The 25355-nt window shown below is 40.8% G+C and overlaps 1 protein-coding gene across 2 annotated transcripts in view; it reads left to right on the plus strand.

The window, feature by feature from the left end:
• Window positions 1-200: 200 nt before the first annotated feature.
• The window catches only part of ITGB1 (integrin subunit beta 1), a 43779-nt gene continuing 18624 nt past the window's right edge, over window positions 201-25355 (plus strand). For both annotated transcript variants that reach the window (XM_082753556.1, XM_082753557.1), the window contains exons 1-6: window positions 201-401; window positions 19913-19982; window positions 20218-20303; window positions 21837-22059; window positions 23991-24161; window positions 24463-24701. In XM_082753556.1, coding sequence (XP_082609682.1) covers window positions 393-401; window positions 19913-19982; window positions 20218-20303; window positions 21837-22059; window positions 23991-24161; window positions 24463-24701 — 798 coding nt within the window. In that variant the 5' untranslated portion in view covers window positions 201-392. The remainder of the gene's footprint in view (window positions 402-19912; window positions 19983-20217; window positions 20304-21836; window positions 22060-23990; window positions 24162-24462; window positions 24702-25355) is intronic.

Consider the following 25355-nt stretch of genomic DNA (forward strand, 5'->3'; position numbering starts at 1 on the left):
CAGCCCGGAGCGCCTCCTCCGCGCCCCCGCCCGGGGCTTGACGGCAGCGGGGAGGAATGTGTTTCCGGGGCGGGGAGAGGGCGGCCGAGCGCGGACCTTCCCCTCCCTCCCCTTCCCTCCCTCTCTCCCTCCCTCCTCTCCCTTCCCCCGCCGCCCCGTGCGCCGGGCACCCCCCCCGACACCCCGGAGGAGCGGAGGGCAGCCGGACAGGACAGGACAGGACGGGAGAGGAGAGGAGAGGACCGGAGGGACGAGGAGGGAGGCAGGCAGGGCGCCCCGCCGTGCACAGCCCAGCCCAGCCCAGCCCGCTCCCGGGACGCCGGGGCGCGGGGGGAGCCGCAGGCGGGCGGCCCGGAGCGCGCCCCCTGGCAGGAGCCAGCAGCGCCGCGGCCATGGCCGAGGTAGCGGGGGGACGGGGGTGGGACGGGAGCCCCCCGGGAGGAGGTTGGAGCCCCCCCCGGGAAATGGCTCGGAGCCTCCCGGGCGGGGATGGGAGGCGGGGAGCCCCCGGGAAGGGGTCCGGGAGGGCTCCGCTGGCGGCGGGCGCAGAGCGCGGCTCCTCCCCGGCCGGGAGCCGCCTGGCCCCGGGAGCGGGGCGGGAAGGTGCCGGGCCCGGGCTGCGGCTCCTTCCTGTGGCGGCGGGACGGCGGCCTCGGGCCTCCCCGCCCGCTGGCCCCTTTGTCCGCCCGGCCCCGGGAGGGATGCGGGGAGCTCGCTTCGGTGGCCGTCCCCCCGCCCCCTACCCCCGGTGTCTGTGAAGTTGGAGGCGCCCCCCGCACACACACACACGCATACACCGAGGGGTGTCCGCCCTGCGGGGCTGCCTGCATGGCGAAGGGGAAGGGGCGAGTGACAGGAGTGGGGCAGGGCAGGAATTTGGGCGGCTATCTCGAGGTTTTGGGCCTGTTGGATTGTTTGAATGGCTGCGGGGGCACAAGGCAGCGCTCGGGCTGCCTTCAGCTCGGTGCCTTTTCTGCTGGCGCTGAGCCTTCGCTCTATACGAGCTTGTTTTGGGGTGGGGGGCTTTTATGCGATCCCTTTTCACGTGGTGGTTTCTGAACTGCCCTAAAACAATGCGAGCGGCGCGTTTTGTCCAGTATCGCTGCCTTCGTGTACCAGATGGCTGGGAGGAAGCTTGAAGGGTGAAGGGATCGGAAATTCTTCCCTGACTCACTGTTAGGTCGTGTTTAGCGCCAATGTCAGATGTCTTCGTCTTATGGAATAAACGTCTGCCCGCCTGTTAGACTCATCAGGTGGTCTTCGTGGCTGTGTTTCTTTATCAAAAAAAAGTTGGACAGGAGTTCTTCATTTCTGCTGGGTTTCTCCTTTGTATAATACAACGGTGCATTCATGCCAACACATGTGTGCATACTTGTTGGGTGAAAAATGCTGATTTTCTGGTGGATTTACCAGCTTGGTGCTGCAGTCCTGTTCATGCCAACGCACACAAACCTTTAAGAGGAGGGCTCGTTGCCATTCAGATCAGTCAAACCGCTTGTGGCAGGCGCTGAGCATGTGCTCAGGTGTTGAAATGGAGTGGGGCTTCGCGTGTGTGGAGACGGCTTTAGATAATCTGCGCTCCTGGCACATTCACTAGGTGATGGTGGCGGGGTGAGAAGAACCAGTTTCCTACTGTGAAATGAGATGACTTGATAGTAACTTTTTTTTTTTTTTCCTTTTAAAGAAGCATTGTGCGACTAGAAGGACTTAAATTTGACAAATTAAGCAAGACTCTAAAAGTAGCGAAGACATTCATTGTCCGCGTCCACCCCCGTGATGAAACTGATGATTCATTGTCCTGTCACCAAAAAAAAAATTATTTGCCTCTGGCAAATGATTAAGTAGCATTTTGCAAGCCTGCCTAAGGCTATATTTTTAAGGGTTGCAAAAACAGTGAGCCATTGGCAATAGGTAGGCAAGACGAGGCAAGTTCATGATGAGAACACCTTCAACTTTTGTCCTTTTCAAAGATGTTTCATGAAGTGGAAGGTGCAAACTCAACAGGCTTGGAGGATGGTACCTTACCGTAGTCAAAGTTGGAGCTGGTAAGTGCTGTGCCTCTTTGCCAGCCGAGTGATAAATAACCAGTCTTACTTCAAAAATGAAGTGTCAGCAGTTACAGATCTGGTGTCCTTTTTGTGCAGCCAGGGAGACCATTTGGCTCTGGACACGCGTTTGTCCCATCTGCATAATGGTCCTAGTTGTGTCCGCCCTCACGAGGGACAGATTCAGAGGGCTGCAAGTTTTCTCTGGAATATTCATGAGCTTCTGATGTGAGTGCAGAATTGCAGTGTTTTGTCTTGTTGAGTTTAAGTGACTCGAGTGGTTAATCTTCTGCCACTTCCTTTGGGAAGTGATTCCCACAGCTGAATGCAAACTGTCCGGAAACTTTTCCTGCTGTTCTTTCTTCCTGATTCATGTTCTCATCCCTCTGCTCTTAGCCATGCTCCCCGTACTTCTCTCGGGGCAGATCTGCTGTCATGCAGTTTTAAAAAGAGCACATTTGGTACAGCTCAGGAAGTAGTAACTTGGGCAGCAGCAGGGCCAGCTCAGAGGGTGACACAGCCGCGGGGCTGACGCATGCTGTTCCCCCGAATATAGTTCCCCCTCTGCCTTTGGTATGAGCACTTCAGCTTGCCCATAAGCAGTTGTCAAGCCCACCTTCCACCACTCTTGATTTAGACGATGGGTGTGATGTACAAGTGCCCCTTGGTGAAGCCCGAGGCCCAGCCTGTTACGGACCACATGGCTCTTTGTGGCAGTGCGGCCTTCAGAAACAGTCCTGATGGTGGCTGCCGCATGACTGCTGTTAAGGACCGATGAAGTACCTGCTCTGCAGTGGGACCTTTTTTGTAAGCTATCAGAGGCTGTGCTTTTGGAACAGGTTCCCCCTGATGTTGCTCATTCTCCTCTAGCAGCAGACATGGAGGTGGGCACCCGCAGAAATAAATGCGGACGAATGCGTGATGCCTGGCACAGCCTCAGTACGTCACCACTGCAGGTAGGGTGCAGATGCCTTCCGTTCCCTGCTAGTTGACAGAAAATGTTGCCCCCAGTGTGTGGTCTCATGAGTGTTTTTTTGGGGGGGAAAGAACAGAGCCAGAATGGACATTTTCTGGCAGTTGATGGGCCCTACCTCCCCATCCCTGCCACCTTTCCAAATACTTTTTGTGCATCTTCCATGTGAGAGCTGCTGTTGCAAGCAGTCAGACCTTGCAAAACTGCAATTAAAACAGGCATTTTAAAATTTTATTATTTTTTTTAATCAATGTTAATTAAGTATGTCAAGTTAACTGGCTTTAAGATTCATCGTGCCTTCTCAGATGACACTTGGAAGGACATTAGTTAGACCTGGAAGAGGAATCCAGGCTTGGCAGCAGTGGAGCCTGTTCTGCTGTTATTTTCTTTTCTGGAATTTCAAGTGATGTATGTATTTGTTTATTTTATAGGTTGACTGTTCTCCTTGGCAAATTTTTATTTTTAGAAACTGCGGTGAGCCCTCTGAGAGGGAACCCTTGTTGGAATGTCTTTTTTCTTTTTTAAGCTTCTCAGAATCCACTGGTAGAGGTCATAAAGCAATTACATAAATTAAATAATTCTTTAAAATGCAATTAAGGCGACTTGTAGTTAGATTTTTTTTTATTGTCATTTTAAAAGTACTTACCAGTTTGTGTGCTATTTCCCTATGACTAAATTTTTATGCCATCTACCACATTCTGTGCCCCCATAGAAATTTGCCTGTCTCTCAGCAGCAGAAAGCTCAGAATTAGCTCTGTACTTTCCTGCCTCTCATATCCCATCTCGTATATTGCTAATTATGCACTTGTCTCTACTCTGCCTTGCTCTGAAGACACTTCATAACAGTAGTGTGCTTGTTAAGAGCTTTCGTGTATATATGCATTGGGATTTTTTACACGATGATGTGCATCTTAAGGCTTTACAGGAAAATGAATCTTTAGCCTAGCAGAGGCTTAGCTGGTATTTCTGAAGAGGATCTTGATTATTTTTCAAGCAGGGGGTGACAGAGAATCACAAAACTTGAAGAGAACTGCAGATGAACACGTTCTGCAGCATGATCTCCTGGTCAGATATTGGCAGTATTGTGCCCAGATTTAAGGCTCCTTTTGTGACAAAAAGTCAAAATTAGTTGGTTTGTTCTAATATTAATTGATGTTGTCACTTACTGGCCAATATAATCTTTTTTTTTTTTTTTTTTTTTTTTTTTTCCGTGTAGTTCTTCCTGTGTTGCTCTGTTTTGTGACATACTGTGTTGTAAACCTTCTGAATAAAGGCTGATGTTACTTGCTGTGCAGTACCCACAGCTGACCACAGCATTGACCAGCGTCTGTGCGTTGTCATAGTTATGGACATCCTGGGGTAGCCTACAGAGTCTTTTTCATGTTTACCCAGAAATGGAAAAACAAATTCAATTATTATTTTTTGTTGTTGTTGTTCTTCCCCAGTTTGTCCTCCATGGGCATGGCCTGGTAACCTAAACTTGAAATTTTAAGTCAGGGTAGATTTCCAATAAGACCTTTCTCTAAATTTACTTCTTTCCCCCCATGTGGATGAGTAATGTAAGTACCAGAAAAAGTATATACAACTTAATTGTGAGAAAACAACATGTGCTTTGGCTGTAGGAGCTTCTAGTCTGATGTAAAACATATATCAGCTTGCTTAATAGATTATTTTGGAAATGTCATGCAGAGAAAATGAAAATTCTGACTTCTGTGAATAGAAAATAAGACAACAGGCATCTCACTGGCATCACTAAGTAGTACAGCTGTGTTTTTCAGTATTGAGGGTGTACTCTGTAGAAGAATGTTGCTAATAAACATACTCTATTTTTGTAATAACCACCTTTTACTTTTCTATTCTTAAACCAATTAGAGTGATTCTGTGGGCTTCCTAGGGTATTTAATTGTCCCATTAACAATTTGAAGATGTTTTAAATCTGCAGAGATGGTGAAGTCAGTAATTTAGTACAAAACTTGTGCATAACCAAGCAAATGCACAAAAGCAGCTTGGCGAGACTATAATATCAATATTTACTTTGGGGAAAGGTGATGGGATTCCTACCCGACCTATAATCCTCTTTGGGATGTCACTGAATAAAAGCTATTTTGTGTATTAGAAGGATCTTTTTGTCTATATCTTTCTCAATTTCTCTTTACAGTCAGCTGCAAAAAGGGTTATGAAATATGTTTTCTGTCTTAAAAGCCCTTTCATGTGCTTTTTCTTTTCCAGCAGCAGCAGTGAAATATCATTAGTATTCTTGTGGTTTTTATTAGAGGGGAGAGTTTTGAGTAACAAAATTGAGCCTGGAATCTTAACTTTGTTATTGCTAGGAAGAGCTAAGAAGAGTTTGGTGTTTTCTCACCATCGTTTTCATTCTTTTCGCTTTCTCAGAGAAAAACATCATGTGTCTCTGTGAAATTAATGTAGTTCTCAAGTTCTGCCAACAAACCATTAGTTTCCTGTCTATAGATATTTTCCCTAAACCTCTCATTTGTGAGACCACATTTAATTGCAGATTCTTCTTAAAATGCTCAAATGCTTATAAGCTATAACAAGTTCAATATAGTGTTTTCCCCTTAAAAAAAAATCAACATAATACTTGCAGTTTATGATTTATGCAGTTTATGAATTTATGAATTTATGATTTGTGTTTTGTACAAGATTGCTTGTGCTCAACTTAGTCCTAGCTTTGAGTTCACTTAGTTTTAACTTCTGCTGTCGATAGTTTCTAGTGTATGAGCAGGAAGGAGAGCCATCATTTATATGGACTCATATTAAAGTGTAGACTTCTGTGTAGTATCCATACTATGTACAAGTAATCATGTGTAATTAGTTTACTGTTACGAATATTAACAAATAATTTTCTTTTTACGTGTAGAACTGTACAGGTAATGGCACTTTTGATGTGGAAGCTGAACTGAAAAAGTGAAAGTATCTTCTTTTCTCGTTCACTTGCGGTAAAATGAAAAACAGTAATTATATATATTGGGCTAAACTGAAACACTGAAATCACCCTCATGCGAAAATGACTGAATTGTGGTTATTTAAAAGAGAAGAAAAATAATTGGATTAGATCAATTTAGAAAGAGTCAGCATTTCATTTAGGAAATGGTGATTCTTGTAAGTCAAAGGCAGTATCTTGGCTATTACGTGTATTAATCCCTGAAATCGTGTTTTTGAAAAAGAAACCTGCTGCTGAGCTTGCTGGTTTGGTACAACCTTGACCTTGAAGCAAGTATGGAGATCAGGACGTGGGGCTGTTCGTTTTTGTAAAGGGAAAAAATAAATAAGGAGAATCAGTCATTGCACGGTTTGTTAATTTTCGTTGAAGGAGCTGCAGTTGATGCATCTTACCGGGGTGCAGCAGGCTGGCTGCGGGGGAAGCCCTTCGGTTTGGTGCCTTTGTACGGGGCAGTGTGCCGTGGCCTTATCCTGTCCCAACCTGGGGTCCAGTGCCACTCTGTCCCGATGAGCTGTGCAGTAATGTGAGCATCATGAGCCTAGCAGGAACTGCAGGACATCACTTGGCGGGCCTGGCGTTGGGGCATTTTGGCCAGCATCCTCTGCAGCTTCAGTTGCCCAAGTATTAAACCGGGCAACACCCACGCTCTGCCGAGCACCTCAGCTATCTGCTTTTACTGATCTTAGATTCAGGCTTTTGTGTGAAGATGAGAACAGGTGAAAGGAAGGACTGTTTTTGAAGTGAAGATAAATACAAACGACTGCAATTTTTTTGATGTTAAATATAAAGCACTCTCCAAAAGATCAAGAGGTGACGCATCTCAGTAGTTGGTTGTGATTAAAATTGCATTAAATTCTGCATCAGGATGAGTTCCTGTGTTATTAAAGCATCTTTAATAGTGGAGTAACTGAAAATTTTGCACTCATCCTGTGAAACATACCTTCTTCTGATGATAAAAAGAAGAAATGAGGTAGTTTTATTAGCACGATACACAAGATCAACCAGTGTAAGGTTGATTATTTGCTGCCTTTAAAACGGTGTGTTCAGGCCGTTTTTTCTCTTTTTGGACTTGAAATTTTGTTTTAGTGTGTTAAAATCAGTTTTGATGGTCATAGGAGAAAGTCAGGAATTACAGTCTATGAAGTTTCTTTTGTGTTTTTGCAAGCTTGTATTTAGTATATGTTAATGTGCCCAATTTCTGGCGTTAGCTGGAGATTGTCCAGATACTGAGAGTAGTACTGTGGCTGATTTCTGTAAAATACAAGTCGTGGCCATTTTTGAAATGTAGGCCTTATGGTTTTGCCTCAGAATAGATACAAATCTATCCTTAATTGTGCATGAATGTAGCCTATGTCAATTTGCAAAATATGTCTAAGTGTAAAGTTTTAGGAGGTAACATTTTTTCTTTGCTTTTCCTGTGCAGTTCGAAAATGGGGCATTCCTTATCTGTTTTGTTTTTCTCATTTCTATGCAAATAAGAATCTGTGTGAGAAACAAATGTTCAAGAATGTCAGTGTTTAGATTTTCTTGGGTGTGGACGTGGGTGTTTTAAAAAAAAAAGGAAACAGCAAATTTCCTTTTTCGGAAGAACATACTATACATATCAGCTATAGGTTGTTTAAACTGCATCATAAAATTGAAAAAACAGCGATAAACATTATTTTTTCCTCTGTGCTACCTCCCTCCACTGCAGATGTTGCTTGAATTTTCAAAGGCCAGATCAAAATGTTACGTAGCCACGTTGCTGACATCAGCAGTTTCAGCAAAGAACTCAGCTTTAGCATTAAAAAGTAACTAACTGTAAAATTGCTGCCAGCACTTCTTTCGCTGCCAGCTGACCAATTTGGAAGGTGTTTAGATAGTATTAAAAAAGCTTGCATAGATACTGGCTCTTTTTGGTGCATAATTTTCAATGCAGTTTCACTTTCTGAATGAATTAATGTCTGTATTTAATATTATTAATGTTTGCTTGTAGCTGGCAGCAGTTTTAATACTGTCTTTCTGCAGAGTTTAAAGAAAAAAAGGAACTTGCTCATTAAGGAGAACTCAAAACTATGAAAACCACTTGTGTTCTGCAAATTGACCTGAATTTTGTGTTTCATAAAGTGTCCCAGTAGCCCTTGGACCATACGTTCCAGTGAAAATGCATTGCATTTTCATAGGAACATGGTATTGCAGCAATTTATGCCAAAGTAGGTCATAACTGTTGCAGTCTGATTCTCCCTGCTGCCTGTAGCTTGCAATCTTCATCCTCCTTGCACCAGCAGTGGAAGGCACAAGGCAGTACAGTAAGTCACTGAAGTAGCTGATCTGGTCGAAAAATATCATGACAAAAAATAACTTACCATTAAATCAGCTGCTTCGAGTGGGTGGCCATGTGCATTACTAGTAACACTCGTTAGGGTAAGGGGAGGAATGGTAAAATGTGTGGCTTGTGATCAGAGGAGTGTGGAACTGCAACAATCCAGAATTAAATTGGTATAAACCGTTGTGGAGCCTTACAGCATCTGCTCATGCATGTGATGGTGCTCTTCTGACTTGAGTAATCCATGTTACCTTGCTAGGTCAGGTGAGAAATAACTCAGCGTTTCAGTTAGGTGGATTGTCTACAGTAAATATGAGTTATAGACAAAGGGTGCAAAGTCAGAAATTAGGGTCTGAAGAAGTACAGGTGTTGCCATTCAGTAGCAACAAACTGGCAGATCTGCTCAGATGCTTTGAGAAACCTCATTTTTTATCATCTTTTGCAGGACCCTTACAAGTACTTTGTGATCTCCGAGCTTAAAATTCTGCTCCGGAAAGCAGCAAAAGCGTATTAATAGGCAGGTTGTTCAGGCAAGGATGGCTTTTTATAAAGCATCTTGTGATGGATCTCTTGTAAAACTTACTCATACTGAGATTGCAGTTGTTTTTTTTTATTGTCGGATGGGTGAACTTTTTGCCAAGTGTTCAAACTCCCATATTAAAATTTGGGAGAAGTCCACTATTGCAGTGCATGCTTACGCCTAGCCAGTTGTCACTGCCATTGTATTAATCATCATCATTAGTCATTTTGTTTATAGGGCTGTATGTGTGTGTGTGTATATATTTTTAATGTATATGTATGTAAAAATAAGTACAGGTCTATGAAGCTGTATGTAGTGGGATGACCATTTTTTAATTTTTATTATTGACTCTGTATATCCATTTTCTTGGCCGTTTACCTGATGTTCGAAGTATGCTGAGAGTTGCTTCAGTGCAAGTCTCACTCTAAACTGTGTTAGATGACGCACCTTTTTACAACTCACAATTAAATATTTAGATGCTAGATGTTAATGTTATGCCACGTTCTTGTCATTAGAATCCTGAAATAAAAAAACAGAGTGGTTTGCTCTGCAGTAGTCTTAATTTTTTTTATTTATTTTTTAAATTTTTTGTCAGAATAAATTAAAAACAAATTGAAAAAAAAATATATATATACATATCTATAACTCAGAACAGCTCTGCAGACTGTCTCGCTGTGACGGAGCAGTACCCGAGGAGAGCAGGGCAGGAAGGTAGGTGGGCCCGCCTTGGTTTAGCAGCACCCAAGGAGCGCAGCGCAGTTACCAAGGTCAGTCATTCCAGCAGCCAGCTGTGACCTTGCAGACGTTGCTTTTTCAGTACTCATCTGGCCCTTTGGAGGCCTGGTTCAATTCACTGAAGCTTACAGAAAATTGGCCTGGATGTGGAAGGGGATGAACAAGGTGTCCTCCACCAGCCCTGCAGGCCGAGGTGGCAGCTGAGGGCAGGGGGCGGTTGCAAGATGGGCAGTGCAGAAGTGGTTTTTTTGGAGGTGGGGATGCTGTAGCACTACGGTTTCTTGCAGCAGCAGTTGGCTTTCGTCTTGGTTTTAGTCGCCGAAACTGTACCAGAGTGTTCACGATGGTTACTGGTGGGTAACTCTGCCATGTAAAAACGGAGTTTCCGTTAAGTTTGCACTTTGTGGTATGCCAGCTTGTGATTTCCTGTAGTACCTGCCGTGACAGCGAGTGGGACGTTTTCAAGCATTTTTCTCTTAAAGAAATAGACGTGCAGCACTGCATTAACTGACTTTCTTTTTGCCTAAGAACATCCATCCCTCTCCTCTGCTTCCCCTTTAAAACAAAGCCTTGGATTAAAGTAAGTTTGGCCAGACGTTACGGCAGTCGTGGAATATTACTAAGGCAGTACGGCCTCAGAAGCATCAATTACGGCCAGCTGTGTTAAGGAGCTATATTTATATGTTTAACTAAACTTTTCTTTTCCCCGTGTGTGGATAAATGCGAGGTTTGAGTTGCACAAAATTAAATAGCCTCTTTACGGGAGTAGTAAGTGGTGCAGAGCGTATGGGAATTTAATACTACCACAAGGAACAGACGCCCATGTTTTCAACTAGAATGCCTTAAATCATTAGGTAGCATTCCTAATTGTAATCTGAGATGGAAACGCTAAATTTAGCCAACATGCTGTGCACTAGTAAGACCTTTGTGAACAAGCTGGATGCTAAATTCATCTCCCCCCATGCAAAAGCACCACATTTAAGCAAGAGGGGAAATTAAATTATCATGGCAGAAATCACTGGTGGCTTGCAAAGCATTTGAAAAGTGATGCAACAACAGATGCTTTGCTTTGTTTTAATTGCAATTGTGTAAAGAGGTGCTTGTAATAATGAAAAACTTAAGTATTTACAATGGAAAAACTAGCTATTGATAACAGTGAGAATTGGTACAGCGTGGAGTCTTGGAGATGGTGTGCTTGGAGTCATTAAGGCTGTGGTGGACTTAGACTGTCAGAAAAGTCTTGGGAACAGATTAGGAAACATTTTTGGCAGTGAAGATTTTGAGGTAAAGAAAATCAACGTTTGGGGAAAAAAGTGAGGTGTTTCAGTTCTTAACACTTAACCCATCCCCATATATTTATCCTTAAAGAGGAAGCTTTCAAAGTATACTTGTGAAGAAGCTGTTGATAGAGAAACTATTAGTTTCAACCACAGTATCTACACAGGGTCTTGCTGTTAGCACCTCTGGAAGGCTAACCAGCTTTCTTTGTGATGTGCTTGCACACTACCATAAACAGGAGCATGAATAGGTTTTAGTATTTTCTCCTTGACTGAAGTTCAAGCAACTTCGTAATGTCATTATAGGAATTGCAGCTTTCTGCAGACAGGATGCAACAACATGGGATTAGTTAGAGAAAAAGAAATGTGGGGGGGTATTCTGCTTTTTTATTTGGTATTTTATCAAACACAGTAGTTTGAGAGGTGTGCAACAGCAAGATGAAATTACAAACTGGCTTTTCAGAAAAAAAAGGCGCACATCGTAGTTGAAGCTAGGAATAAGTTATAGGTATTAAACAGTAAAAGCATATTGCTGGTGTTTCAATTAGATGTAGCTGCAGGCCTCTGCCTTCTCCGCTTCAGAATATAAGGAGCTGCGTTTCTCTCCTAATTTAATGGTGAACATTGAGCACAATGTACCTGTTAGTTCATGTCATTTCCAAAATACAGCTGTGAGTTTATTCTATAAACTGTACTCTGAGGATAAATTCCTTTTTTTAATTTTGAAGTAAATCTATATGGAAAAAAATAATATTCCCTAGAGACAGAGCATCTCAGTTGGCTCTCAAGCTGTTAGCTATATGTGGTGATCTTGGATGGCTTGTTTTTGTGAGCTGTGTCCATGTACTGCTTGCCTTAGAAGCATCGATACGCTTTCCAAAGCAACTCCTGAACCATGGAACCTTGCCTCTCAAGTATGTTTCAACAGTTAAAGAAAACCTTATACAAATAAGCTCTGTGTGCATATGAGGACCAAGCTGAGGACAGATGTCCAATACAGCAGATGACTGTTCTTGTTAAATACATAATTACTAGTAGTGTGGTAGTGCAGAGGACATCTAGTCATGAATCAATGCCATGCACAGGAGGCTTCTGCGTACCCATACTATTTGAGAAGCCGTCCTCGCTTTGGAAGCGGTGCTGACTACCTGACGTCAGCCTGCCCGTACCGCAGCGCTCTCCAGAAGGTGTTACATCGAAGGCAAGAGACTGAGGTTGCTCGTGGGGCTTGCTGATTCAACAGGTGAAAAGGCTTTGTCAGCGGCAGCATCTTCGTGGTGTCCCTGAGCTCCCTTTTTTCCTCACCCTGATAGTTTCGGCCACTGTCACTGGCATGAAATCTGGATTTGTGTAACTATTTACTTTGTCTTTTTGGAACATCTTTCTATCTGAGTAGGCTTTAGACATGGTAAGAGTAATCTTTACAATTTACTAGAAAGCTACACAGCTTGTTTTTGTGTGTGATCAATGTTTTTTAGGTTTGAAGCTCGTTGCAGGAGTTTGTTAGTCATTAAGTGAAATCATCAAGGGATTTTCCTACTGAAAACTTGTACAGAAATGCAGTCCAATGAAGCAAAACATAGTATGTAACAGAGCCTGCCTAAATAGGATTGCTGTGCTCCATAGGAGTCTAAATTCAGTAGGTCTCTCCTTGCCTTAAGGTGTTAAAGGATAAATGTTAACCTTACCTTCTTTTACTCCATAGTTCCTCCGTAGACCATAGGGTTCCGAGCGGTCAGGTCCACAGTTAATGATTTTTGCTTGGTGTCCACTAAGTCAGAGTAGTCGTGCGTGATACAGGAGAGGTGCAGTTCAGGCTCTCTTCTGCATCTGGTTGTGAACATGTGTTCATTTCCCTCTACAGATGATGTTATTCAGGGAGAAAAAAGGACAGCTAATACTCCAAACGATCATCTCCAAGTCTTTTTGCTTTTATCCATCAGCAATATAGTTACAGTGAATAGGATCTGGAACCCCACTTACATCTTTTCTTCTACCTCCTGCCATCCAAGTGCTTCAGCACTTAAACAACAGTCAAAACCTTGTCAACTTCTTTTCTGTCTTGGTGCCTTTTGTTTTTGGCTGCACGGCAACGTTGTTATTATAAGAATAATGATGAATGCTCTTACCAGAATATCCACAGCATTCCCTGGAAATGTGAATTCAAACCCTTTGAGGCTGAGGAGGGTCCAGAGCCCAGTTCTCTCATGTCTTGGGTATGTGCTATAAAATATCTGTGAACCATTAGCACCCTTTTGTCATTCTGTACCACCAGCTCTGCCGTGTCCTCATAGTTTTCTTTCTTGAGGTGGAAAGGTGTCACACAGAAGGAAACTTTAACATCTGCAGTTGTTCTGAAACAGGTACCTCCTTTTTCTGCTAACAGAGGAAACTTACGTGTTCTATCAAGAAAAATCTCCATCTCTACCCGCCTCCGTGCAGCCAGGCACCTAACTGGGGCAGATTTGTTTCCACTCAGTGATTCAAATCAAGACCAAAATGTAATCTTCAGAAAAGATACTTAATTGCTTCCTTGAAATCCGGGAACAACTAACAATAAATACCATATATAAAAGGAATAATATGATCAAACTCTGTGAGTGCTTATTAAATTAGCTATTCTGTCTTAAAACAGCTGTGTCTTCTATAAACTAACAAAGAGAAATCCCGTCCTCTAGGGACACAAGCAGACATGAGAACACATTTGGACCTCTGTTCATAAGCTGTGGTCGCAGCCTGCTGGTACATGCATGTGAACAGTTGCATGAATTGAGCTGAACAGCAGCATGGCACAAGTGCATGTGCTGGGTTTTCAGTTGTGATTTCAGAGCCACAAATATATTTTAGAACCTAACACCTGTGGATTTCCCATTGACTCCCATGCTTTTTAGTAAATCTTAAGCCACTTTTCTGCAGCTCTACGTGTAAACTAACTATGGGTAGTTATGTGATGCAAGACATTTCTGAGCCTCTCAGCAAACCAGTTGTGTTATATATTTGTCCTCCTTCCTAAACACAGGAGGTGGACACAGGTTCCCTTGCAGAGGCTGCAGAATTATGGTTCGTTTCCCAGTGATTCTCAATTCAGAAATGTGCGTTTTTGCCTTTTTCTGGACTCCCAGCTCTGCAGAGAAATTTTATGAACCAAACCGTGACATACACTAGTTGTGTCAGATAACTTCAGATAACCATACTAGAGGATTTGTGCTCCCTAACCTGAGCAGGAAACTAGTTTCCTATAGATCCCCTTTGTAATTGAAATATAAGTCCTATCTTGTGTATCATATATTACTTTAACATATGATGCCCCAGTAGAGCAGAGTGGTTGTGGAAATGCTTATCACAAGTATTTGTTGAACATGCTTGTTTTATTCCATCAACTTAGAGATAATAACAAAGAGAAATGAAGGCCAGTGTGAAATGCTGCCGGTTGGTTTATCCTGTGGCTGCACAGTAGCTGAAGACGTTATGCCTTAACTTAAAGCTTTTTCAGGACATAGTTTGAGTAAGCAGTCTTGATGTGATGAATTTTTGTGCAAAAGATGTTTCAGTACTAAAGAATTTCTTATTTTGCACATTAATCTGGGTTAATGTCCCATTCTTTCCATATTACTGCAGTGATCTGTTAAGGTCTGTTAAGCTCCTGGGGAGGGAAGGAACATCTTGCTCTTGCTGAACCATGCACTAAGCTGGTGCAAACAGGCTTAGGTCTGTGTGAATTGTAACGCTGCAAAGTCCCACTCTTGAGCCTGCATTTCCAGTGTCATTCTCAACCATTTCCACTATGTTCCCAGCCCACGAACCCCCAACTCGCTGATCTCTGTTGCTTCAGGGTCAGTAGCTGGGACCTGCCTGTGAAAGCGTGTCCTCAGGGTGCTGAGCAAAAAGCCAGGTCTGCAGCTGGGAAGCAAGCAGTTTTGCAGGGTGAGTGAAGGTTTGGGTTCTTTAACATGTCTTGCTTTTTTTTTTTTCAGCTGTCAGTGCATACCCCAAATCTCCACTGCCATGTGGAATGATGCTACAGGTATATTTTTGATGTGGTGGTCCCAAGTTTTGCAGTGCAAGCAGTGTATTCCAGCTAGAATTCAGTGTCACAGCAACATTCTTGTTGATTAAATAAGATAGCTGCTAAGGTATCAAGTAAGGAATTACCTATTTTAGTTTTGTTGGAAAATCTACCCCACACCTTCGATTCAAAATACCAAGATTAACTCTATGGCGTGAAACATTTTCATTTTTGCACCTGTGCTTTTTTAACCAATAAACTAAAGAGAGAGAGCAGGAAGACACTGATTTAACACCATCTTTTTTATAGCGAATTGCTGATTAGCAGTGAACTGTTGTACAAGCAGAAGGGATAGTGCGTACAGTAGTTGCATATCTGGGCAAGTTCGCGTTTGCAGTGAACACCGGTTGCAGTTGTGGCCATCAGGAGTGCTGGCAGTAGTGTGGGTTGCTGTTGTTAGTATCTGTCCCATGTCACCAGGTTTGTTTGTTTTTTTCCAGTTAAGGAAAATTGCCATGTCCTTTTTATCTTCCATCTTTTACAGAAATGTGAATGGGATACATCTTGCCAGTCTCTAAAATTCACACTGAAAAGTCAGGCCTTTAGGTAAAGGCGGTAAACTTTCTGGAGTGAATGAAGAAAACTTTTTTAGCACGGTATCCATTGAGTACTGAATCAGGCGTCTCCAGAGAGTATTTAATTCTGCTTATTTTAGAAACATGTCTCTTCCTGCTCCTTTTATAAACAGAGCCTTGGCGACTGGGGGTCGGGGCCGACCGTGTGACTACTCCAGCCCAGCATACAGCCACGGGCTGTGTGGGGCAGATGCATCCTTTGTTCTTCTCCCAATTCTCTTTTCCTCCATCCCCATTTGGTTTTTCTCACCACCTCTGCCATACCAGGATGAGCATTTTTGTACCCAGTGGCTGAAAACAGGTACTTTCTTTGCTGGCTTAGTGCATCTGCCAGATCATTTCACTGCTCTAGCTCTTGTTGGTGGTTTTATTAATGGTGACAGGTCAGAAAGGAAAGTAGTAGGAATTACCAACAAGGAGGAGTAGGACGGGACAGCTCTCTTTAGTAACTTTCCATTCTAGGTCAAAGTGGCTGTTGTAAACATCGTCTCAGTTTTAGAAGGGATTAATTCTGTGCAGCATTTCTCAATCAAGCTTTAAACCCGTGAAAACACAGCTGATTTATAGAGGTGTCAGTCTGCAGGAAGCGCAAATGCTAGTCCAAAAGTGTGAGCTGCTTATTCATTTCTAGTTTTATAAGTTTAGTTAGAGTGGTCTGTGGGGATGTGGGTAAGCAGGCTCTGTGGTTATTGCCTCAAAAAGGTGGCTTCTGCACAACAACTCAACTCTTGCTGGGTGTCTGACCTGTGCATACTTCCCCTTCGTTCTGAAGCATGGATATGTATTTGCGTATAACGTTTTGCAGCAAGGCCCAACTCAATACACCATGCAGGCAGATGCCTCGTACTTTTTTTATCCTTTGCTTGGCATTGGCCAGATGGATGCTGGAGCCCAGGGTGAGGTGAGGAGCTGCTTGATGGACTGGGACAATGCTGCAGTGGTTGAGCATCTTAACCACTGACACTTAATTTCAAAGGAATTAATGCTTCCGCAATGTTTATCTTTTTTTTTCTTGATCCCATTTGCCCAGTTGATTTTCTACACAGATGCTATTGCTGTTCTAATTTAAAGAAAAAAACCTGCAAAAGGCTTTAGTAATATGGAGGAGTAAATTTTATTTCTAAATACATGGTGATGAGCAGAATACAAAGGTGTTGATACTTGATTTGCAAATTTAAAATTAGTCTCATTGCAGAGAAGTAATCCTTTACTTCTGTTGTCACTTGATGAGTCTCTTATTTCAAATTAGAAGCTTCAGAGACGTACATAAAAGCGGGGTTGTTTTTTTCGTACTGAAAAAAGTCTATTCAAACATTACTGTTTGATGAGGCACTTAGTGAAAAATCTTGGAAAGCAACTAGTTCAAGCACTCAAGGTTATGCCTGTGTTTGTCTTCCTAAAATATTTAACAAAAATAGATTAGGGTTAGCAAACATACAGAAATAATTTTAAAATGAGCTTTACAACAGCACACCATTTGCAGCCTTTTTAAAAGGATCCAGGTTGTGATTTAGTTGTTAAATATAGAGAGATTTCAGTTCTTGGCAAGCTTACCTTTTGAATGCTTTGAGCTGCTTTTTCAGGGGAAAAATCACTTTTTCAAGGATTCTGGGATATTTTTCAAGGATTTAATTAAAAGGGGAACAACAAGTGTAATAGGAAAATATGTAAAAGTTGTGCAAAAAGCTTCATTTTTTTTTTCCTTGTAACAATGGGTTATTTTCTGTTCCCATATTCTGTGGTTAAATACCAACACAGGATTTAGTTCCTGTTCCGCCAGAGGTTTCCAAGGGCTCCTTTTGACGGTCTGGTGTAGCTGGGCGTTACTGGTTTGGGGTTTTGCTTATTCCCTTCACTTACAAGTTGGCAGCACGGCAATCCGGAGTGATGAGTGGTGACCCACAGGCCAAGCGGGTCTGACACCGCCACGAACAGGTTGAGGCAGGGGCTAGGAGGAGGTTCGCAGTCCAAGTAGCGTCCACACCAGCAAATCTTTCCTGAAGTCATTCCAGCCCTCACAGATGGAAAAGCCATTCAGCGGTGGAGGTGAAGGAAGTGAGCCGGAGCACGTGGGAGGGCAGGCGAGCAGCTGAGGAGAGGCACCGCGGCAGCCTTATATGGGAAAGGGAAAGGACATTTTCCTCGTTAACTTCACGGGGAATCAGTGCCCAGAGCTGCATTCATCATGTGGATGCATTTCCACAGGAACGTTTCTTTTCCAAATCGTCTTAGTCATAGTTTTAGCACTGTGTCACATCTCTGCTGGCTTATTTATATAGTCTGCATGGGCTCGCTGTGCATCCACTGCTAGTCTGCCCTAAAAAGGTGAACTGTTTATAATCTTGGCCAACAGAAAAGACAGTACTAAACTGATGCCAGCAGCTTGTTTTTTTTCTTACTGAAAAGACCACCCCGTTTCTGGGCTGTACTTAAAGCAAAACTTAAGGCATGGCAGCAGTATATCCCTTCATCTGGTGGGGGTAAGGTTGGCTAAACACAACATGGCTTCCGCGAAGCCAGGCCAGAAGGAAGCTCAGCAGCCCCTTGAGGCCTTCCCCTCCGGGCTGCTCGTGGCCCTCTGACTGCTGTTCCTCACCAACATCACACCCTTTCTCTCACCTCGGCTCTTTTTTGGATCACACTTACCCTCTCAGCAAGGCTTGCGGTCACACACATTTGATTTAGAAGGGGCTTGCTTAGACAGCCCATTTAATGCTGGGTGTTCATGAAGGAGCAACACCTCTGAAGGGATGGCCAGAGGGAGAAATCTGAGTTAGCTGTGCAAAGAGTAATGCCCAAAAGTTGGGTTGGGTGTAGTTCACAGTTCAGTTTTTCTGTTTGTTTTGTTTCCTTTTTTTTTTTTTTTTACCAGAAGTTTCTTTTGTGCCTGTGCCCACCATCTAGCAGTTATCCCACACCAAATTCTCTCAATTCTCCTACGTCTAAACTTCCCCCGCCCTCTGGCTGCAGGATCCACTGAAGGCAAAAGTGGGCCAAAATGATTTGTCAGAAAAATATGAAACATCTAACATTATTGTTGGATAAAATCTATTAACAAAGGGTTGGCTCCTGTTTGAAACCTCCACTAGATTTTAGAGCAGCTGTCCCATCTAAGTTAGGCCTGGATATGCAAAGTTACAATTATGAATGGCCCTAAATCAGTGTGGGAAAACCAAAACTCAACTACTGTGCTAATTTAAGCACTGCGCTCTTTGCTGCTAATTTATATGAATAATGGTACCTCTTCCAGAAAATGGCAGGTTCATTTTAAGAGATTCTCTTGGCTAAATTGCAAGATAGCTTTCAGAACCAAAACTTGTTATGAATTCTGGTATTTTTAGGATGCCTGGAAAGGCTGCAGTTAGCAGTAACATTTTAGGGCTACAAAGGAAATTGGTGGCCAGGCTCCAAGTTCTTGCTCTTATAATGTATAATAGAGAAATGGAATTTAAAATAACAACACCAAAAATTCAAAGTTTTATAAAATTTGTGAAAACTGATTTCGGGTGGCTATCTACTATTGGAGGAGAATAAAATTTGGCCAAAAAAAATGGTCTGTTTGAAACCTGTTTTTAGTCAGTAGTCCTAACTCTGGAGTAATAAGTGAAGTCTAATAATTATGGAAAATTACAGTTCAGTGACCTTAAGTTGTGGTTTATAGGCATTCAAATCTTATCTTATAAAACTTACAGATTATAAAGGTTGCATGTATTTATTTTTTTGGAGCAGGTTTTCATTAAGGTTTGTAGCTTTGGAAAAAGGGTAAAGAGTTTTTTCATTAATAAGAATGGTACCCCTTAATTATCCTTATCCCTAAAGAAGAAGAAGAAGGAAAAAAAAAAAAAAAAAAAGCTGAATTTATATCAAGGATGCTTTAGGTTACATATTTTGAGAGGAAATTTCTAGTTTGGAGTATAAGGTGCCAAGTTAGGCTGTAAAATACCCTTTGAAGATTTCTAGGAAAAGATTCTGGAAAGGGCCTTGAAGTTTTTCTTACCTTAAAGCAGAGGCTTGAATAGAGAAGCTGTATTTCTCTCATACCTCTCGGGTATCTTTATTTTGAAGTCTTTCCCTGGTAACATTCAGAGCATAGATATTTTTGGATGGGGTGTTAATAGGCTGGGGGTTTTTGGTTTTGTTTTTTGCCCTGACTGAACAGAATTTCCAAATTTCTTGTATCTTAAGAGGCTATCTAACAAGAGTGTTTCAAAAGAATTTAAGTAGCAGCTGCCTTGTTTGATGTCTTATAAATGAGAGTTTGGTTTATAAATACGGTTGTATTAGATGCAAATTCATCTGTCTGTCCAGTTGGTGTGGATAGGAACATCTGGTTTGAGTCTACTCTGTTCCTATCCCCTCTGAAACAGTTGCATGTGTGTACTTCCATGCAACTTTATTTTTGTTTACTGGTCACAATAAATCATAAAATCTGGTTGTCTGGTTTTGTATTTCAGATTAATTTAAAATTTCTCACGTGGGCTGGCATCCTCTGTTGCTTGATATGGAGCGGATTTGCTCAGCAAGGTAAATCATTTGATTTCACTGCACTACTTTAATATTGCTTTAAAACTATGTATTTAGCAGTTGTTTGTGCCAATAAATGTATTGGTTAGATGAGTGCTCCTAGCAAGATGTTGCTCATATCTCTTAGTCATAACATGTAGAACTTAGTTTACAGGGGCAGTATGAAACAAACTAAAATTGTATTACTGTCAGCATGTCTTTATAAATGAAGTGACCTATCTGTATTCTTTCATAGCTGGAAGTGACTGCATAAAAGCTAATGCAAAATCATGTGGTGAATGTATACAAGCAGGACCGAACTGTGGTTGGTGTAAAAAAACAGTAAGTATTGTACAGTTCCTTTTATTTTTTTCCCTCGGTTTCAAATTTAAATAAATACTTTAAATGTATAGAAATGTCATTTTTATTAACGATAATTTCCTGTAGCTCTTCAATTGGAAGAGCTATTTTTATGTATTAGTACATAAAAATTCAGTACCATGATTTTCCTGATGTCCTGATTTGAGTAGATCTTTTTACAATGTGTTTACTTCTCCTTTTCTAAAAGGTAAATGTATATAGACCCTACAAGCTGTATCATAGCTATTTCATATCCTTCCAGCATGGAGGCTGTCTGGGTATGTTTAATTATATGCTTTCAGTGACATTAGAGTAAAAGGTAAACTTAGACATAGGTGGAGTAGAGGAAGAGAGTGAAGGTCTGCGTTTAAAAGGAAAGATGTTCAAATCTTAGAACATCTATCATCTGTTGTTGGTAGACTTGGGAGTGGGAGACTGGTTTGTGGGGGTGGGTTTTTTGTTTTAGTATGAACCTTCAAAAGAAAGCTTGTGTAATTAAAATTAAATCTTAAATTATGTGCTGTATATGCTAAAGTTGAGTTGAAGTGTCTTCAGGTTAGAAACAGAAGGAAAGGTGCTGTAGAGCACTTTTTTGGTTTGTTAATGAAAACTGTGAAACTTTCCTGTTTCCTGCTGTAAGATGATACTGTGTACTTAATTCCATGCGTTACCAACTTACTGTCACTTGGATCAGCTTGTAAGCTTTAAACTTTTCTAGTAAACTGACTTGACTTTAAAATTTGGCTCTCAGATTCATTTGGCCAAATTTTATTTATTTGGTCTTAGTCAGCTTCTCATCAAGAACTGATAAACTTTATAATATATTTACTTACATGTGTATTCTGGGGGGAGGGAAAAATCAGAATTGCCAAGCTCCTCAGTTAGAAACCTTGTTTACTTATATTTGAGTTTAGAGCTGTTTTGAAGATTTGAGGTAATGTTGAGTTGTGTTCAGAGCAAAGTTACTTTTTTTCTTTGCTAACGGATATTACTTTTGGATTGTTGTCCTTCTTTCCACTGCTCTGCCAGCATATTGCCATTGTTTTGTTGTGGAGCACCAACGTACCCTTATGTAATCTCTAATTAAAGCCTTTCAAAAAAAAAAAAAAAAAAAAAAGGAGGGTAATTGGAAAGTAGGCTGTACAAATAAGTTCACAACTTAATTGACAACTGCATGAAGATGTGAGCCTTTCCCATCTGCTGTCACTTATGGAGTAGCTGATTTAAAAGGATGCACTGCTTCTGTTAGAGGTGACATTGGATATATATTTTTTTACTTTCATCTTGCTTATATCTTTTACACAGATTATATACATAAATGCAAACTCTTGGATTAAATTATAGCCACTGTTTCATTGAGTAAAATTTAACATGTTTCAGAACTGTGTTTTATTACTGGATTCTTTTTTTTTTTTTTTATAAGGATGGAGTCACTGTAAAAAGTGTTACTGTGTGTAGAGTATAGCAAGTTTCAGATAGCTGTAAATTTGATATTCATTCACCCCTCTTTTCCAGGACTTCTTGCAAGAAGGAGAACCAACGTCTGCCCGATGTGATGACTTGGCAGCACTGAGAAGTAAAGGCTGTCCTATGGAAGATATAGAAAATCCTAGAGGTAGCAAACAGGTGCTTGAAGATAGAGAAGTAACAAACCGTAAAATAGGTGCTGCAGAGAAACTGAAACCAGAGGCCATTACACAGATCCAGCCACAAAAATTAGTACTGAAACTAAGAGTCGGTAAGGACAGTTTCATTCTAGTCTTCATATGATTTTTCCGTCACCACCACAAGTGCATCTTGCGTTTTGAATGTATAATCATTTTGTTTCTGAAACTGCTGTTGTTCCGATAATCTGAATAATAGCAGAACTATTCAGGTTAACCCCAGGTGTTTAGGTAATTCAAATACTGTCAGATTTTTAGAAAAGAGGTTTTTATCTCTTGTTCCAGATATAATTTCTGAGAAAATAGATAAAGCTCATAAAAATGTCAGCATGGTTCAGATATATCACAAAAATTAAATTGTTCTGTTTTCAGCATTTTACAGTTGATTTTCTGCAGTGTGACTTCTTGTAACAAAAGTAGAGGAGCATGCAAAAACCTAGAGAAGTTATGAGAACAGTTGCTATTCCCTGAAGTACTCCTGTTAGGCAGTCTGTGCCAAATGATTTCATAATATGGGCAAGATTTTCAGTTTGCTATATAAAATAGTTTCCAGAGGGTAAAGAAGTGGATATGAGACTGCATGAATGAAAACAAAGCAGTTGTGTACCATTTCAAACCCATAAAGAAATATTTGATTAAAATGGAAGTGGGGGAACAAGTCTAGTATTTCACACAATACTTGAACATAATGGAAACTGACCTTAAGGAGAGTTCCTAGGTGCTGTAACAGTGTCCAAAAATACCTTATATTTACCTGGAATAAGAGCCTGTACTTGGAGCCAGCTGCTTGTTGGGGACTGCATCAATAAATGCAACGTGATCCGAGACTGCTTAGCACAGTGAGGAAAGGGAAGAAAAGGAAAAGAATTAAAATTATTTTACAATTTTGGTATTAGCCCTGTTTAGTTCTAGTGACCCTTTCAACTTCAAAAGACAAAATAATAGTCTGTTGACACAAATTTGATCAGCAGAGCATGCAAGGGACCTGGGCAACCAAAACCTATTAACCCAAAAAATCATTGTCCAGTTTATGAGCACTTCTTTTGGTCACAAGGTCTCCGATTAGGGTTTGTGTGCATACAGAGGGGGATGTTTGCTTTCTGTGCAGGCTCTTTTAAACAGTAGCTAAGGAAAATCTAAAGCTTTTATTTGTTTTAAATAAAACGTGCTGCATAGCTGCCTGATCCATATGCCCATTCCTTTTGCCCATTTTATGCTTTCCCCAGATTGTTAGTTTTCCTCATATTAAGCAAATATTTGCTAATTATTAAGCAGACTTAATTGGCAGCAATATCACCATTTCACTTTAGTGACTAAAAGCTGGGATGAAGGAAAAAACTTTCAATTCCATTCCTTATTTCATAAACAATAGGCAAAAGAATTATTTTCCATTTAACTTGCGGGTAGTTCTTCTGCACTGTCTTTCAACATCAGAGTGAAACTACATGCTTCTGTTGGCAAAGCACAGGGTCTGGGCTTACAATTGCAACAGACAGTAACCAATTATCTCGACTACTGTTTTTGTGTTCAGCCTGTATTTGATGCAAAGTAACTTGAAATATTCTATCCAGAACTGATTTTTCTTTTATAAACCTATTATAAGTGTTTTTCCTAAACTAAACCCTTAGGATTTCTTCAGTCATCTTGGATACAAATAGATATTGAAAATTTATGCTATTAGATTGTTAAAATTATTGCAAGCATCGAGATTTAAAATTACAGCAGCTAAGAGAGGCTTGGTTTTATCAGGATATTATTTTCTATGGGGAAATGAAATGCATTGACATGTAAAGTTGGGCATCTGAAATAAATACTCCTTGAAAATTTTTTCATCATAATTTAACGTTAACTATTTCAATTAACAGGAAAAAAAAAAAAAAAACACTAGCTCAAAACCTCCATCATCAATATCTCAAAGACTTTCCTTAAAAAGACATTTTTCTTGCCAATGTAGTTATTGTAGAATTTTTAATGGCTTCTGTTTGTTGTTTAATCTCTGAAACAGGGGAACCGCAAACATTTTCATTAAAATTTAAGAGAGCTGAAGATTACCCCATTGACCTTTACTATCTTATGGACCTCTCCTATTCTATGAAAGATGACTTAGAGAATGTGAAAAGTCTCGGAACAGCTCTGATGCAAGAAATGCAAAAAATAACTTCAGACTTTCGAATTGGTAAGAAAGATTTGCGTATTCAAAAGTTTCCTTCCTGATGTTTTTCACATCAGTAAAGTGAAAATCACTTCATATGAAGAATAATTCTTTTTTTTAAAAACTAGCAGTATTATGGCAAATATACTAGCATGTAGAAACTATTGAGGAATATGAGAATAGTTGTGAAGGAGAAGGTAGAATGTAAACAAGTATGAGAGCTATTTTTAACAACAGATCAGCCATAATGAATTTGTACTGTATCACAATATAAATAATAGAATTCCATTCTTCAACTTACAGGGTTTTTCTCATTCTCTCCTAGGGTTTGGCTCTTTTGTGGAGAAAACTGTGATGCCATATATAAGTACAACACCAGCCAAACTCAGAAATCCTTGTACAGGTGACCAGAACTGTACAAGTCCATTTAGCTATAAAAATGTGCTCAGTCTTACCAGTGAAGGAAATCGATTTAATGAACTTGTAGGTAAACAGCACATTTCTGGTAATTTGGATTCTCCTGAAGGTGGATTTGATGCAATAATGCAGGTTGCAGTTTGTGGGGTAAGTGTGTGTTAGTTTTCTGAAATAAAATTGTTCTAACTGATACTTTAAGGCTGTATTTAAACAATTTCATCTAATAATGTTTTACGGTGCCTGACCTGAGTTTCAACTTGTCATGCTTGTGCTAGCAAGATAGGGTAAAGTAGGCTGCATGAATACGTTGATTTGTTTTGTGGAGACCTCTAGTGAGTGAATGAAGCCAGCAAATGTGAAGGTGGTGATCACAGGTTGTATTCACATCAGATAGATATGTTGCAAAGATGATGTTTTTAAAGGCTGCTGCAAAAGAAGAGTCAAATTCTGCTCACAGAAGCATGGAATTCTAAACAGGCAATTGTTATCCAGTGATTTCAAAGAGTCATTACGCTTTTTCTAGCTCATGTTTCAGAATAGCTTGGTGAATGTTAATTTCTACTAGCTTCTTAGACAGAAGTAGATCAAAAACAGATTTTTGTTTATTTTTGGAGAGCTGATCTAGATCGCTTCATTATTCTTTGATGTTTCTGTTCTGACACGATTCTATGCACAATATAGACTCTTCAAAAATTATATCCTACTTTACTGCTTTGTTACTATATTAATATATTGTTAATCAATGAAGTAAGGACTTTATGAAACTATATGGAGTCCTATTTTAAAAGTGCAGAAAGAAAG

The sequence above is a fragment of the Aythya marila genome (assembly GCF_965140915.1).
Source record: "Aythya marila genome assembly, chromosome: 2".
In the NCBI taxonomy this organism is placed as follows: Eukaryota; Metazoa; Chordata; class Aves; order Anseriformes; family Anatidae; genus Aythya; species Aythya marila.